Source organism: Mus pahari, chromosome 1 (genome assembly GCF_900095145.1).
Source record: "Mus pahari chromosome 1, PAHARI_EIJ_v1.1, whole genome shotgun sequence".
Taxonomy (NCBI): domain Eukaryota; kingdom Metazoa; phylum Chordata; class Mammalia; order Rodentia; family Muridae; genus Mus; species Mus pahari.
In genome coordinates this window covers 69063111-69079523 of record NC_034590.1, presented here as the reverse complement: position 1 = coordinate 69079523, position 16413 = coordinate 69063111, and the positions used below count along the sequence as shown (strand labels likewise).

The window sequence follows — 16413 nt, the reverse complement described above, 5'->3', positions numbered from 1 at the left end:
GTGCCCAAATTTCTGGAGCCTGAAACAGGGTCTGTTCTGGAAGTTAGGTTGCTTCTGTCTGTCCCAAAGCTGTGTAGCTTCTGCGGTCCACACACTCGGTCCACACACTCTCTAGCGCAGACTGGAGCCTAAGCTAACCAGAGCAAAGATGGCTCTCCTGCCAGCTCAGGCCTTGAGACTCCTCCCGGGTGGGCACCCCTCCTCGGGCAGGAAAGGTGCCTGCTGACTGAAGGCAGATAAGGAGTCTGTCCCAGCAGCTGTGTCTCCTGTGTCTTCTGCAGGCCGCCCTCTCCCCAGCAGTGCACCGGCGCAAAGATGACCCTCCTACAGGTTCAAGCCTGGAGACTGCTCCCAGGCAGACACCTCTCCTCGGGAAAGCACCGGATTACTGGAGCCAGAAATGGGATCTTTCCCAGAAGCTGTGTCGCTTCTGCTGGCCCTTCTGCCGGCCGGCAGTGCACCGGAGCAAAGATGGCTCTCCTTCCAGCTTAGGCCTTGAGACTCCCAAACTCCAATTTTTATTGAGATTGTTAGATAACCCTCACCAGGCATAGTTGTGATCAAACACAATTGATGAAATCATTTTAACTGTGCTAGATATCAATTTATTGCCTATTCTTTGTTCCAGATTCAGTATTCATTCTATACTATCTTTAATTGTTCCTTTGACAACTAGTAAAAGTTAAACTTTATCAGTGGAGGGCACGGGATATAACACAGGAGGAAGGGCCTTTATTTCTTGGTGTTGCTGTGCTGGCCAGGCAACTTCTTGGTCCAAGTGGCATTAGTAGCATATAGCTCCTACAAGTGCAGGAGGCTTCTCTAGTACCCAGGTCCTGAAGTTTAGTCCAGAGTACATCGTAGCCAATAGCTTCTCCCCACCCACCCCTGTTGGCTTTTACTGGCACCTTAGAAGGGAAATTTCTGATGGTTATACTATGTGTGTATTTTTGAAACAGGGTCTCACATAGTCCAGGCTGGTCACACAATTGTAGTAATATTTTTATATTATAATATATTTAATTAATTATATTATATATTAAATATATTTATTATATTATAATATAAATATATTCTATTTAAATTTATTATGTTGTAATATATAAATCCTGGTGGGGTGTTCCTGCTACCTGCCCCAAAAGTTTGTGTTCCCAAATGAAACACACACACACACACACACACACACACACACACACATAGACTTTATATTTTGGTATGCCTTAATCAGTTCAATGGCTGGGCCACTTCATAACCTTCATGAAGTTAATCTCACTGATAATCCTGAGTTATCACTTTCTAAATTCTCTATTCTATCTGGCTGCTTTGGACCCAGAGGGCTACCCAACTGGGCCACACTCTCCTGGCTCCTTCACATGCCAACTCTGCTTCCCTGTTCTCGCTTCTCAGGCATGCCATCTCTCCTCTCCTTCTTCCAGCATGGCGGATTCTCCTCTTTTTCTCCTCTCTGGGTCCCAAGTCCAGGAATCCTAAAAGTCCCACCTCTGTCTGCTCTCCCCTTCCATTTTCTGCTAGCATCTTTATTTACCAATCAGAACCAACTGGGGGAAGGGTCCCTCAGTATCTTATGTGCATACACTCATGTAAGCAGTTTGGGGTACTAAAATTAACCTTAGAATACAAGCAACATTAAGCCAAACCCACTACACTGTGGCAGGATTTTCCCTGTCCAACTAATTTAAATTTTAGTGTAGCAGAGGCCTGTGATTTTGACAGGGAAAGGGGAGGCAGAGCTAAGAGTTCCAGAAACAGGGAGCGATAAAGGAGACAGGAGGAGAAAGAAACAAGATAGAGAATGAACAGGATGATTTAGATTCCACATGGTTTTAAATAGCCACAGGTAGATATAATATCATATAGGGATAGAATAATTGGGGTAACTTGTCTAATATAGGTGGGCAGCTTGTACCATTATCAGTTGGCCCTGAATAATTAATTATAAGCTTCTAGGGTTTTGATTTTACCAGGTTTACTGGGAATTGTTATAGCTAACTGTGAGGTGGGCAGTCATTACATGAGGCTAGCATGATAGCGATCCACCAGTGGGAACTTAGTGACCTGGGTGGAGAAATATTGGAGGTCTGAGTCAGAGAGCCTCCACGAGATAAGAACAGGCCAGCCATGCCAGCCGGTACATAGCCAGCCAGCCTGCTGAGGCAGAGAGTAGCTGGGTGTAGCATGGGAACATGCCATTCCTTTTTAATATTCCCACAACACTACATTTCCTCCTTTTTGTCAAATTAAAAAGGCTCTTTTCTCTCAGACATATACTGAACATAATTATAACAATTATGTAAATTGTAAGGTATGATATTCACTTATAACATCCAGTTCATCATATTTGGCAGTTTAGATAAAGTATTCTATTATATATCCTAACCTTAAGAGTTTACAATTCTGTACCTCAATTAGGTTTGATTTTAACTTGCCTTGCCAACTGAAAACCATTCTTTCAAATCTAGATCATATTCAGTGCTAAACAATTTAATTTCAATTATAAGACCATGACTAGTCTTCAACCCCATCAGAGAGCTGAGAAGGAATTAAATATTACCTGAATATGTAGGAAACACAAAGACATAGCTTCCAAAACTTACACAATTTGTAGAGACACCTGACTGTCTTCAGCCTTCTGGCCCAGAACCATCTGACAGACTTTAAGTGAAGCAGAAATTATGAAGGACTAGCTTACCCTGTTGTCTTGACTGAGCTTAGTAGTGGAGTATCCCGAATCTGTGTGTCCCTTTTTGTACAGTAATTGTCTAATTGTCTGCAGAGTGAAATTAGGCTATTTCTTACCCAGTGGCTAGCTTGCCACAACTGAAGCAACTCCAGTTAGAGGTAATGATGCTCATATCTTCTTTGAAGTGGGAAGGGGGTAGTGTCAGGAGCATACACATCTCCTAGTCGAAAGATCTATTAATAATGAAATGATTTTAAGTGTCATATTCTGTGGATCTCTGATGCTTTTGAAGACTAAATGTATATATAGTATATCTGAACTGTTAAATCTTGACTACTCTTAGATATTTACTATTTTAATAATTTGAAAACACTTTATTGTAATTTAATCAGAATCTAATATTACAATGAGCTTACTATCTGACCTTTAACTTACATTCCTTAATCATCCTAAACATTTTGTAATAGCAGCTATTAGAAGGACTGGCTCTAAGCCTTGTATTCTTAAATGAGTTGCACAAGCACAATTCCTATCTAAGAGTAACAAAATTAATTTTGAATTTTGTGTCACTGTAAAGATTTATATCAATGAAAACCTTAAATCTGTGTCAATATATAAATTCTGTATCAACGTAAGAAAATATAACTTCAATTCTGCATCAAAATATAATGAATTTTTAAAGGGTGGCAAGGGGTAGGAAAATTGGCTATAAAATGTTTTTTTTTGTTTTTGGTTTTGGTTTTGGTTTTTTGAGACAGGGTTTCTCTGTGTAGTCCTGGCTGTCCTGGAACTCACTCTGTAGACCAGGCTGGCCTCGAACTCAGAAACCCGCCTGCCTCTGCCTCTCGAGTGCTGGGATTAAAGGCGTGCGCCACCATGCCCGGCATGTTTTGTTTAAGAGTAGTAAATTTAAGCAAAAGCAAAGATTTGTCCCTGTGTCCTCAAGGGCAAAGTGTAGATTTCTATGTTATATACAAAGTTGGTATTTGCAGTTAAAAACTATTTCTTCCCAGAATCCAGAAAACATTTATCTGGTGTTGTCAAGTACTCTAGTTTTTGTTAAGAATGTAAAATACAAAGAGATGAAATTGTTGGTTTTGTTCTTTTTCATGAATGTTCTGTTTCCTATACCATAGATAGCTTCTATGATATTTGCTCTGTTTTGGTATGTTAAAATTTCCCAAGGTGTGCTATTTTTTTTTTTAACTCACAGTCCTAAAATCTTGTAGCACCATACTTCTTCTTTAGGATTTCCAAAAGACATTGTAGAATAGAGTTCGGAATGCAGTCACTCTGTGGTGCACTTGGTGCATCCATTGAATCCAGAGAATCTGACTTCATCGGAAGACATCTACCTTCCCAGTTTCATTTTCATGAGTGGTCCTCATCTTTATCCTTCTATGATGGAAATACTGAGGTGAATTCCTCTGCTGTTTTTAGATTCTGTGGTATTCTCAACTATGCACATAGCTGAAATAACACCCCTCCAAGTCACCGTTTTCGTCTGTCCTCTCAAGGTCTCATCTAGTGGTTTTGTTCAATCAAATAAGAGCACTTTTGTCATTTCCCAGTCTTTACTAGTCTGCTTTGTGAATAGCCATAACATTTGGAAAATACTTTCTCAAATTTTTATTTTTTTATGTATGTGAGTATTTTGCCAGCATTTATATATGAGCACCACATCATTCTGCAGCCTCTTCCATATTTCTTAGCGCCTTTTTCTTCTTCAGAACAATATGCCAACATTTGTTGTTGCAGGACACATAAAGTAACAAGACACTGAATATTGGTTACTTTGGTCCTTGGCTTTTTATTTTCATTGTTTAAGGGCTTTCTAAAAACACATGGGTGGGCATCATCTTGCAGTTGTGTGTGTGTGTGTGTGTGTGTGTGTGTTCTTAATGGACAACCTATATGTTAAATTCAGAAAAACCACTTGGTGCATATTTTTGAATTGGCTATTTGAAATATTTGTTGAACTGGCCATTTTCACTTCAGTTTTTTCTCTGTGACTGGAGAGATGGTTCAGTGGCTAAGAAGACTTGCTGCTCTTGCACAGGACATAGCTTCAGTTCACAGAACCCACATCTTGGCTCACAATCATCTGTAACTCCAGGTCCAGAGGATCTGATGCCCTCTTCCAAACTCTCTGGGCAATATATGAATCTTACAACCAAATTTTTAGTTCTATAAAGATATTTATGGAATATTAAAATATGGATTGTACAAGGTGCACAGATCAGTTAAGGATAAAATTTTGCTCTTTGTTTGAACAGGTGAAAGTTTGATCAATAGTTTGATCAATAACCAGTTGTAATAAATCTTCATTCATGCCATGTGAAGGATGGCATGATGATTTTTAAGCATATCATAATCAACAAGAGTTATTGACTAATTTTAGCTGAAGTTTTGGCTAGAGACATTTTTATGTCTAAGCCAGTTTCAGGGCTGTTACCATGTGGGGGTATCAGCAAATCATGTTACCTGTCCTGTTTGGTCTTCTTGAATTTTTCTTTCCTGTCTGTAGCCAAGATCTTCAAGGGCTCTTCCCCTGCATATTACCTGATCCATATTACTGTGGTAGCGCTCCAAAGCCTTTTCTCCTTTCCTGTTAACACAAATACAGAGCCTCTCTCCCAAAACAGCATGCCCTTGGTCCGGCAACCTAAAATCGATTGGTTCAGTTTAACACTTTTTCTTAGGGCCTGAATGTTTTATTTGTTTACATGTGTGCACATGTATATGCATTCCAGAACACATGTGGAAATCTGAAAACAATGTGAAGGAATTGATTATTCCACCATATATTTGGACCCCAGGGATTAAAATTAGGTCATCAGACTTGGCGACACACCTTTGCCTGCTGAGCTTTTCTGCTGTTCCTCAGAGCTTTGTGTTTTTAAAGATGAAAACAAGTCCTATAAGATCCATTACATTACAGAAAAATTAAATTTTAAAAATCCACTGTCTTGTATCTTGTAAACTAAGAACATTACCAGAAAAATGAAATATTACAAAAATGCATAAAATGTAGACATTCAGTTGATTGCTTTTCAATTGCACAGTCAAAATTATGAGTTATTTATATTATCATTAATTATAGTATGCTATATTATATTATACTATATTATATTATAATGTCAGTATTTATATTATTATTCACTTGCAGAGAATCACACTTTGTGCAACATTGGTATAGACTTCCATCTTCAGCTAGCTTACTGTTTTACCTCTGAGTTTTTTCTGGGACTCTTGCTTTTAGAATCTAGATTTTTCTCTTAAGTTGATATACTCTAAAACATTCTTAGTTTCATTTTTTAGGATGTATCTTTATTTTATTTGATTATTTGGAGAAATTTTTATTGAATTAAGACCTTTTTGTAGTATTTTGATATCTATCACAGTCTTTCCAAGGAATTTCTTGCCAGGCGTGGTGGTGCACGCCTTTAATCCCAGCACTTGGGAGGCAGAGGCAGGCGGATTTCTGAGTTCAAGGCCAGCCTGGTCTACAGTAGAGTGTGTTCCAAGACAGCCATGGCTGCACAGAGAAACCTTGTCTCGAACCCCCACCCCCAACAAAAAAGGAGTTTCTTATTTAACTATTGCTAAAGACCGAATGAGTGTTAAGTGTTACTGGTTAATCTAAATATCTTCCTGTTTTTTCTCCTGTAGGGAATACAGTGAGTAACCTGATTATGATCATACCTCCAATTTTTGGTGCAATTCAAGGCATTAGAGATAGACTGGAGAAACGATACATTGCTGCTTACTTAGCACTCACAGGTATGTACACTGCTTCATCTGAAAAAGGATATGCAGTATGCACTCGATGCTTATTCTCATTTACTTCTAAAAGCAATTACTTGATATACAACTTGAACACACTTTGAAACATTAAAGTTGAAACTTCACAGACCTTGACAGTGACTTGAACTGTACTTTTGAATAACTTTTTTGAAAAAGTTCAGACTATAACTGTACAGAATAGAGGTAATAAAATAAACACATGTTTTTCTACCCAACTTTGCCAGATCAGGATTTTCTCTTATTTGTTTAAGATATTAATTTTTTTTCTTTTTAAAGGAAATGTGCCACTGCAGATAAAATAGAAGTTTTCTTTGTATTTCTGCCTTTTTTCCTTCTCAGTCTAGCTTCTCACCCTGAGTTAAACTCTATTTTAAATTACATCTTATAATTTTCTTACACACTCTTATGTTTACACTGTATATATCTGATACCTCTCAAATAGTGTATAGTGACTGAATATGATGGTATATGCTTACAGTCCCTGTACTTTAGAGACTGAGGCAGAAAGATCAAGAGTTTGGAACCATCATGGTATGCATAGGCAAAACTCAGTTTCAAAAAAAAATTATATAATATTCTTGTCAGAAAAACAAGGTATAAAAATTACATCAATGAAAATTCTTCCCTCAATTAATTTAAAAGTAGATGTTATAATTTAACCTTCTAACTTAAGCAAACAGTCTCAAATGAAGAAATATACACCAAAAGGTGTGGCATATGAGAGATAATGTCCATAAATGGTGTAGTGTAATGAGAGATCTCACATAACATCTATCCATGGACAAGAGTATCTGTGAGAACCTCAGGATTCAATAGCATGCTAAGCAAGTTTAGTGTACTGTGAGACCTAAGAGGATTGTTTTGAGAGTGTACACTCACAGTCAAGCCTGCCTCACTAGAAATGCTAAAGGAGTCTTTTTAACCAATAGAAAGGACATCAATGAGTAACTTAAATGTATGACGTTATACAATTCATAATTAAATAAGTTAATTACATCTTTACTATGAAAGATAAAAGACAAAGCTACTAAAGTAATGATAACTAATGATGTGGATAAGAAATATATAAGTTTGTGGCATCAGACATTAAAATTTAAGAAAAGTTAAAATATGAAGGTTTTTTTTTTTGCTTCTTCTATGTGATCAAATGAGTTTTTAATCTGCTTAGCATAACCTATTATAAAACATTCTTGGTAAGTTTTGTAATAACTACAAAGCAAAAAAAAAAAAAAAGAAAGAAAGAAAAAGAAAAAAGAAAAAAAGGAAAGAAAATACATGGAATCAGAAAACACTAGAGAAAAGTCACTACCACAAAGAAAAGAGCAATAGAAGGAAGAAGTATACACAAACAACTAAAAAGCCTAGAATATAGTAACAAGTCTTTACTTATCAGTAATTACCTTGAATGCAAATAGATTAACCTCTCTAATTAAAAAGCACAGAATAGCTGGATGATTAAAAAAATGATACTTGTAATTATATATTGCCTCCAAATGAGATATTCTATGGAAATAGTAAAAAGCAGTAGCTACATTGATGTCAGATAAAATACTTGCTGGAAAAATTGTAAAAGAGACAAATATGGACATTACATAATAATAACAGATTAATTCAATGATTGTAAATATATTTCTGTACCAAACAACAGAGAGCCAAATATAAAGAAAGTGACAGACTGTAATGTAATAATAGAAGAAGTTGTCAACATCCTACGTTTAGCAGTGGTCAGACTATCCAGGCAAAATCAACAACTTCAGCAGATTTAAATTATACTATAGACCAAATACAATTAAGACATTTGCAGAACATTACACCCAGCTGCTACAGAATACATAAGTATCTTGATAGCTCATGGAATGTTTTCCAGGACAAATCATATGTTGGCTCACAGAACAAATCTCAACAATTGAAATAATTTAAGTGTAAAATTACAAATAAATAACAGAAAATGTTAGCAACTCTACAGATATGTAGAAACTAAGGTATACTACTGAATAAATAGAATGAAAAAACAAGTAGAAATATAACATATGAAAACCTGTAGGAAATAACAAGAGCAGTTTATAAAAGGACGTTTATATCAAGTAACCCTCATGTTGCTCATGAAATTAAAAAAAAAAAAAAAGGTAAAATGACCTTAAAAGTACTAGAAGGAAGGAAATAATAAATATTAGAGCAAAAATAAAGAGAAAAATACATTTGATCAGTGAAATGAAGATGATTAATTACAACTGATACAGTATACAAAAGAATCATAAGGAACTATTATGAATAGTTATGTGCTAACAAATGAGGTAAAATAGAAGTATACAATTCCTGGACACATACAGCGTACCAAATACTAGAAATGATGCCATCTGTAGTCATTGGACCAAAGGCAAAATATTTTCATAAATGAAATGCCAGAGAAAATAATTGACTATATACTTTACACCATACACAAAAATAAAATTTAAATAAATCAGAAGTATAAGTTTTAAAAGTAAAATATTAAAAATTCTGAAAGAAAATGTGTGAATCTATGTCTAGCATTTTGAAATGACTTTCTGTGATTTAAATTCAGATGTAAGGAAAAGTAGACAAATTGAACTACACACCTAGCAGGTGTAATGGGACATCTATGCAATCCCTGCCCCTTGGGAGGGTTGCTTAGATACATAGTGAGTTTGAGATCAATCTGTACAATTTAGACTCTGTCTCAGTCTACCGTTTGTCTTTGCTTGGGATGCTTACTAGTAGAGCATTTGCTTACTGTGAACGTGGCTCTAACACTAATCCCTAGCACTAGCACAAACGGGAGGGGTGGTTTTTTCTCCTTTCAATTAGCATGGAGTGGAATGTATGGATTGATACAGTATTTATTATGAAAGCCATACTTAGCTGCAAAATTTTATTAGCCATGCTCACGAAGCCCACTTTTTGGCCAGAAAATTGAAAATATCTTTATGCCTTTTTGTACATATCTCTGTAGTTGTTTCCTAGATATGTAAGTTGTATATAAAGTATTTCATAAAGGAACCTGAGTTAGAATTACTTAATAGCTGAATGCCATGTATAATTCTTTGTTGCCAATAAATTACGTGAAAGCCAGATGGTAAGTGATAATGGTTCTATAAAGATGAAAGGAACTAGAGCATATATAGTGGTCAGCATACTTGGCATAGCATAAAACTTCAATACATAGAACTATTTATTGTGGCAATAAGAGACACAGCCACCAGTGTCTGAGATGTTGCCTTGGATCCTTGACTGTCATGGAAATAATTATAGAATGTGTCACAACGAAACAAAAATAATTAAGTATTTACACATAGAGACTGAAGTACACTCAAGGGTGGTAGTATCTCCAGAAAAGTTTTGTCTTAGGGTTTTTATTCCTGCACAAACATCATGACCAAGAGGCAAGTTGAGGAGGAAAGGGTTTATTCGGCTTACACTTTCACATTGCTGTTCATCACCAAAGGAAGTTGGGACTGGAACTCAAGCAGGTCAGGAAGCAGGAGCTGATGCAGAGGCCATGGAGGGATGTTATTTACTGTCTTGCTTCCCCTGGCTTGCTCAGCTTGCTTTCTTACAGAACCCAAGACTACCAGCCCAGGGATGGCACCACCCACAATGGGCCCTCCCGCTTGATCACTAATTGAGAAAATGCCTTACAGCTGGATCTCATGGAGGCATTTCCTCAACTGAAGCTCCTTTCTCTGTGATAAGTGCAGTTTGTGTCAAGTTGACACACAAAACCAGCCAGTACAAGTTCTTAAGAGAATTGAATTTAGGTGTCTTTACAGTAGTTTTGTATATATGATGATATTGTGACTTTTTAAATTACATTGCTAGGTTTTATGGATCAGAGAAATACAAGAGAGTGCTAAAAGAAGCTGACCAACTATGCACATTAAAGCTTATCTTGAGCATTCAATACTTTATAGAAAGAATTTTAGAAATATTATACTGTCTTGTTTTCTTCTATGCCAAAATCTTCAGTCATAGCAATAACTCAGCATCAGCTGTATCTTGTCACAGGACCTTAATAAACTTCCTACTTCCTAGTGTCTTCTGAAGTTACTCTGGCCCCCAAAGAATTTCTTGTGAATCTTTTTATTTATTTGTCTTAATTTCAGTGGTAGGAATGGGATCCTGGTGTTTCCACATGACTCTGAAATATGAAATGCAGGTGAGTAATGGCAAAAGTAAGCGATTCTTTTTCTCAGTTTAGAGACACTTTCAATTCAAGAAAAGAACACATAACTAAAGGATAATAAAAGCAGGGACTTGACATCTTTGAAGTCTTTCACTTGAGTCAAAGGACTCAAATTGACCATATAAAAAAGTAGTATGGCTTTCTATGTATGTCTGCCAACTCCATGCAGACATATGTAATTTTAGAACAGCATTAAAGAAAGCAGTTGCATGGAGGTGTCCTAAAAAGTTGTAAGCAGTTCACAAAAACATTTTATTCTTAGGTGCGGTGCCTGCAGTCTTTCATGTATTAGTGGTGTCCATTTGAGTGGGGTACCCGTTTAGTTTTTATCTTTGCTTCACAGTGGTTATATATCTAGTCATTCCTTTTGACTTATCATCACTAACCCTTTAATTCTGCCCATATTTTAAACTCACAAATTTGAGCTAAGGTTTGTGATCTGACCTTTTCCAGACTCATCTTTGTCTTTGCTGTTTGTGATATGAAGACAGGCATTGCACATTCTAGGCAAACACTTGACCAGCTGCATCCTCAGGACTATCTTTATAGACACACACCATCACTCCAGAGCTCGGATCTTTCGCTGGGCTTAACTTTCTTAGTTACAGTTTTGAAATGAGACTTTTGTATTTGTATTACTCAAATTTTAAAATGGATGACTTGAAAGAAGAGGGACTGATTGCTGGGAGGAAAAGCCAACAGATGAATGATGAGGGCAAGTAGGAGTAAGGTAAAATGGTGTGCAGGTATAACAACGTCAGCAAAACATTTTATTATTATTATTTTGGTTTTTTGAGACAGGGTTTCTCTGTGAAGTCCTGACTACTAAAACTCAAAACTGATTATTTTGTATATCAAGTACAGAAAACCCAAGTTTGGTTCCCAGTATCATCCATGTGGCACCTCACAACTATCTATAACTCCAGTTCCAGGGAATCCAACACCCTTTTGCAATAAGGTGAAGCTTAGTGAGATAATGCAATAAGGAAAGGTGCCTGCTTTCAAGTCCAAACCTGAGTATGATCCTTACGATCCCAGTGGGAGAAGGAGAGAATCAACTTCCATACTTTGTCCTCTAACTCCACACATGTGCAGGGTGTATACATGCCCAACAATACCCCTCTTTCTTCTAAAAATAAAAAACAAAAATAAATGAGATGTATGATAACTCAGTTAAGTGCTTGCCATGCAAGTATGAGAATCTGAGTTTGATTCCCAGAATCCACATACAAGTGCCGAGAGTGGTAGTATATGCTTGTAGTCTTGGTGCTTTATGGCTGCTAGCCAGTTCACCCTAATTGCAAGCTCCAGATCAGTGAGCGACTCTGTTTTAAGAAACAAGATGGNGGGGGGGGGGGGTCTCAGGAAAACATTCCTTGCCTTCACATGCATGTGCACACCAATGAATGCATATTTATACTTCCATAAATGTAGTCCTTTTAAGTAAGCCACACATATCTGGAGTTCATACCTTTCTCCTGAGCTACAGATTTGCCCTTCTCATTACTTGATTGACATTTTTACATACTGTCTATGTCAGGTACTTTAAGCTCAGATGCTGAAAATTGTTCTTGTCATTTTCTCTGTTCCCTTAATCTCATTAAACTGTACTTAATATATCCTGAAATGTTAAGCAAGAAACTTGATCTATTCTTTGTAGTTTCTTTTTCTTCACCTTTCTCTGTTTATTTTACTTCCTCAATGTTTCTCAAATCTGCACATTACAACCGTTTCTGATTTCATTGTCCTGGACTCTGATTGCTCTTTGGGAAAAGTCAGTCAGCTGTGCCACTTAGATGTGTGCCTTAGAAGGATGGATAGATAACTCTGATGGTTTAAAACAACAACTCTACAAGTGAATTTGGTGGTGATGAATATAGTAAATAATTAGTAAAAGAAATTAAATAAGAATTAATAATTTTAGGGGGAACAACTAGGAGTTGAAACCAGGGCCTGGGCATGCTACACAGTGCACTGTACATCTGTGGCCCTTCCTTAGCTTCAGAGATGATCATAATCATGAAGTTTTATTTTAACTTCCATAATTGTAGCTGTTCTATATTCACATCTTTGTTTCTCTGCTTTGTGTAGCTGTTGGATGAGCTCCCTATGATTTACAGTTGCTGCATATTTGTATACTGCATGTGAGTACTTACATTTAAACTTCAGTGTGGTTTTTGGTCCAATTACATTTCTAGGCTATGTAATGTAAAAGATTAAAAAATGTGACATTAATAAGAGTTTAGTTTTTGGTACATTGCAATAAGGTTTTATATTAACAACTATGATTTCAAAGTCCTAATGTCAGTTTAGATAGTATTTTAACTTAACTTACATAAACATTTAAGAATGTTCAAGTTGTGCCATAAAATTGTTCCATAAAGTTTGAGGGTAGTATCTCTGTACTGTAGTATGAATGGTTTCTTTTTTAGTTATTACTTTTTAAAAGAAGATTGTTTATTTTTATTTTTTAATGTTAGAGCACTTTGTTTGCATGTATGTCTGTGCAATATATGCATGCCTTGTATGAGAAGGGCAGGAGAGGGTATTAAATCCCCTGAAACGAATTACAGAGGGTTGTGAGCTACCATGGATGTTTTAGGAACTGAAGCCAGGTTTTCTGCAAGAGCAGCAAGTACTCTTTTTTTTTTTGTTTTGTTTTTGTTTTTGTTTTTGTTTTTGTTTTTGTTTTTGTTTTTCGAGACAGGGTTTCTCTGTATAGTCCTGGCTGTCCTGGAACTCACTTTGTAGACCAGGCTGGCCTCAAACTCAGAAATCCACCTGCCTCTGCCTCCCGAGTCCTGGGATTAAAGGCGTGCACCTCCACGCCGGGCTTGCAGCGAGTACTCTTAACTGCTGAGCCAACACTAGTTTCTTTTAATTAAATTGATTTTTAAAATTTGCATGTTAATTTAATTTAATTTTTTATTTATTTACTTTATCTCCTGCTCACTGCCCGCCTCCCAGTCACCTCCTCCCACAATCCTTTCCCTCATCCCCCTTCTCTTCTCTGAGTGGGTGGGGGCCTCCCTGAGTATCCCCTCAACCCTGGCACATCAAGTCTTTGAGAGGCTAGACATATCCTCTCCCATTGCAGCCAGACAGGGCAGCCCATGAAACCAAATAGGAGGGAGTACAGTCTTGCCTCATTAGACCTGGGAAGGCATGTCCTTGTGCCTCTCTTTTCTTCATTCCTTTCTCTCCACATGACTTTAAGTCTTCTATTTTTCTTTTCATCCAGTTCATTTTTCTGCTCATTCTTCACTTGTTTATTCACGTTGGCTGCCAGATATCAGACGTAGGCTTTCTGATACCATATTTGACTCCCATTACTTAACTGACTTAGTTGTTTCTTTAACTCCATATTTGAAGGAGACTTTCATGTCTTTGCTGAAGTCTTGTGACTACTGCTGATCCCATTAGCTTCTTGTCATCTGTATGCAGTTCAGTATTTTTCTTTTCTTTTCTTTTCTTTTCTTTTCTTTTCTTTTCTTTTCTTTTCTTTTCTTTTCTTTTCTCTTTCCCTTTCCCTTTCCCTTTCCCTTTCCCTTTCCCTTTCCCTTTCCCTTTCCCTTTCCCTTTTCCTTTTCCTTTCCCTTTTCCTTTCCTTCTCTTTCCCCTTTCTTTCATTTCTTCCTTCTTTCTGTTTTTTTTTTTTTTTTAAGATAGGGTTTTTCTGTGTATCTTTGGCTGTTCTGGTATTCACTCTGTAGGCCAGGCTGCCCTTGAACTCACAGAGATCCACCTGCCTCTGGCTCCTGGGCTCTGGGACTGAAGGCATGCATCACTACTGCTTGACATTTAGAGTTTCTAACATGGAGGGTGGAAGGGCAGAAGTCTTGAGTACTTCTAAATCATAAAGGCATGTGGGTAAGATGTAAGCAGCATTCAGTTTGTTCCTGGCTGTACATTATAAAGTAATTTTCTTTCTCTCTTATTTTAAAGGTTTGAGTGTTTCAAGACAAAGAGTTCCATAAACTACCATCTTCTTTTTACCCTATTTCTATTCAGTTTAACAGTAACCATGGTAAGTTATACTTTAATCTCTAGTGAGGTGTGCCATGTAGGAGATTGGAATAGTTAAGTTTCCAGTGTTTATGTCGAGCTAGTCAAACTGAAATATTTTTATTCAATTGGAATGTCTTATTTTTAGACTTTGAATGTTTATTTCCTTTTCAAAAATTACTTTTAATTGAAAAATCTTTTAAAAGTTTATTTTAGGTTTAGTCATTTTTTTTGTTTGTTTGTTTGAGTGTTTTGTCTATATGTATGTGCACCGTCTGTGTGACTAGTGCCTCCAAAGGTTAGAAGGCATTTCCCAGACCTGGAGTTTCAGAGGATTGTGAACCACCATGTGGATGCTGGGAACTGAATCTGGATCCTTTGCAAGAATGGCAGATGTTCTTAGTGAGCCATCTCTCATCTCCAGCCCCCAAAATAGATTTTAATTTTTTTTTAATGAAGAAAAGGTTGAAAAGTAAATATTGTTAGTAGCAATAGTAAAAAACAAAATGCTTTTCTTAAGGATGAACTTACTAAAAACAAGAAATGAGGTTTTCCACAATGGTCCTAAATGAGACTGTTTTCATTGTTAACCTTGAACTAAGAAAATATTAATTGGAACATTTGTTGGAAATCTATATCATGTACTAGAAATACAAAAGTAACTAAGAAGCAGTTGCTGTCTATGAAAGAATTCATTCTACTAGGGAAGTTAAATGTGGCAGAGAATTGCATCAAAAGATAGTGACTGTACGAGTAAAGGTCAGAACCTGTCATATGGTGATATATGTGCAAAAAGAGGATCAATTAAGACCACATGAGTGCATTTAGCATATCATACATATGTGCAATTTTTGTCTTTATGAACAATTTTTACTAATTAATTTGGGGACTAAAGGAATGACTCAGTAGTCAAGTGCATACCCCTCTTAAAAAAGACTCCAATTTGGTTCCCCCATCAGGTGGCTCACAAACCTTCTAACTCTAACTTTTGATGGATCTGTTGCCTTCATGGCACCTACACTCATGTGCAGGCTGTTCGTTCATGTGTGTACGTGTGTGTGCATGCCCACACACAAATTAAAACATAGTAAAAGTGAATTGTTTTAAATTTTAATTTACTCTTAAAGCCAAGATGATGGATGATATATGCTTGCTATCCCAGTATGTGGAGGCTAAGGCAGGAGGATCAACCTGAGCTACATAGTGTGTTTTACACCAGCTTCAGCTGTGTGACCTTGTCTCAGCATACCCTCACTTCTCTCCGAGTTTTAATTTAAAAAAAAAAAAAAAAAAAAAAAAAAAGGACTGCTTGGTGAGGATAACACATGGGCTTGAGGACAGCTTGGGCTACATCATGTTCTGGTCTGAGCCTAGAACTTAGAAAAAAAAACAAGGATTACTGCTTGAACAAGGCATGATTACTTGAGGCTATCCTGGGCTACATCAAAGACTGTATCTAAGGAAGCAAAAACAGAAACAAACAAACAGAAAATACTGTTTGAGAAGGTCAGGGCAAGATTCAAAGAGGGTTTCTTAAGTTAGATTTTGACTGACGAACAAGAGTTTTTCAGGTCTCTGGACAACAGTATGTGTAGTAAAGCACTTTTAGTCGTCGTCGTCTTCTTCTTCTTCTTCTTCTTCTTCTTCTTCTTCTTCTTCTTCTTCTTCTTCTTCTTCTTCTTCTTCTTCTTCTTCTTCT

The 16413-nt window shown here is 36.8% G+C and overlaps 1 protein-coding gene across 1 annotated transcript in view; it reads left to right on the top strand.

Annotated features, from left to right (window-relative positions):
- The window catches only part of Acer3 (alkaline ceramidase 3), an 81975-nt gene that overhangs the window by 29227 nt on the left and 36335 nt on the right, over positions 1 to 16413 (top strand). Inside the window, exons 2-5 of the mRNA XM_021212938.2 lie at positions 6374 to 6484; positions 10630 to 10682; positions 12801 to 12853; positions 14655 to 14736. Coding sequence (XP_021068597.1) covers positions 6374 to 6484; positions 10630 to 10682; positions 12801 to 12853; positions 14655 to 14736 — 299 coding nt within the window. The remainder of the gene's footprint in view (positions 1 to 6373; positions 6485 to 10629; positions 10683 to 12800; positions 12854 to 14654; positions 14737 to 16413) is intronic.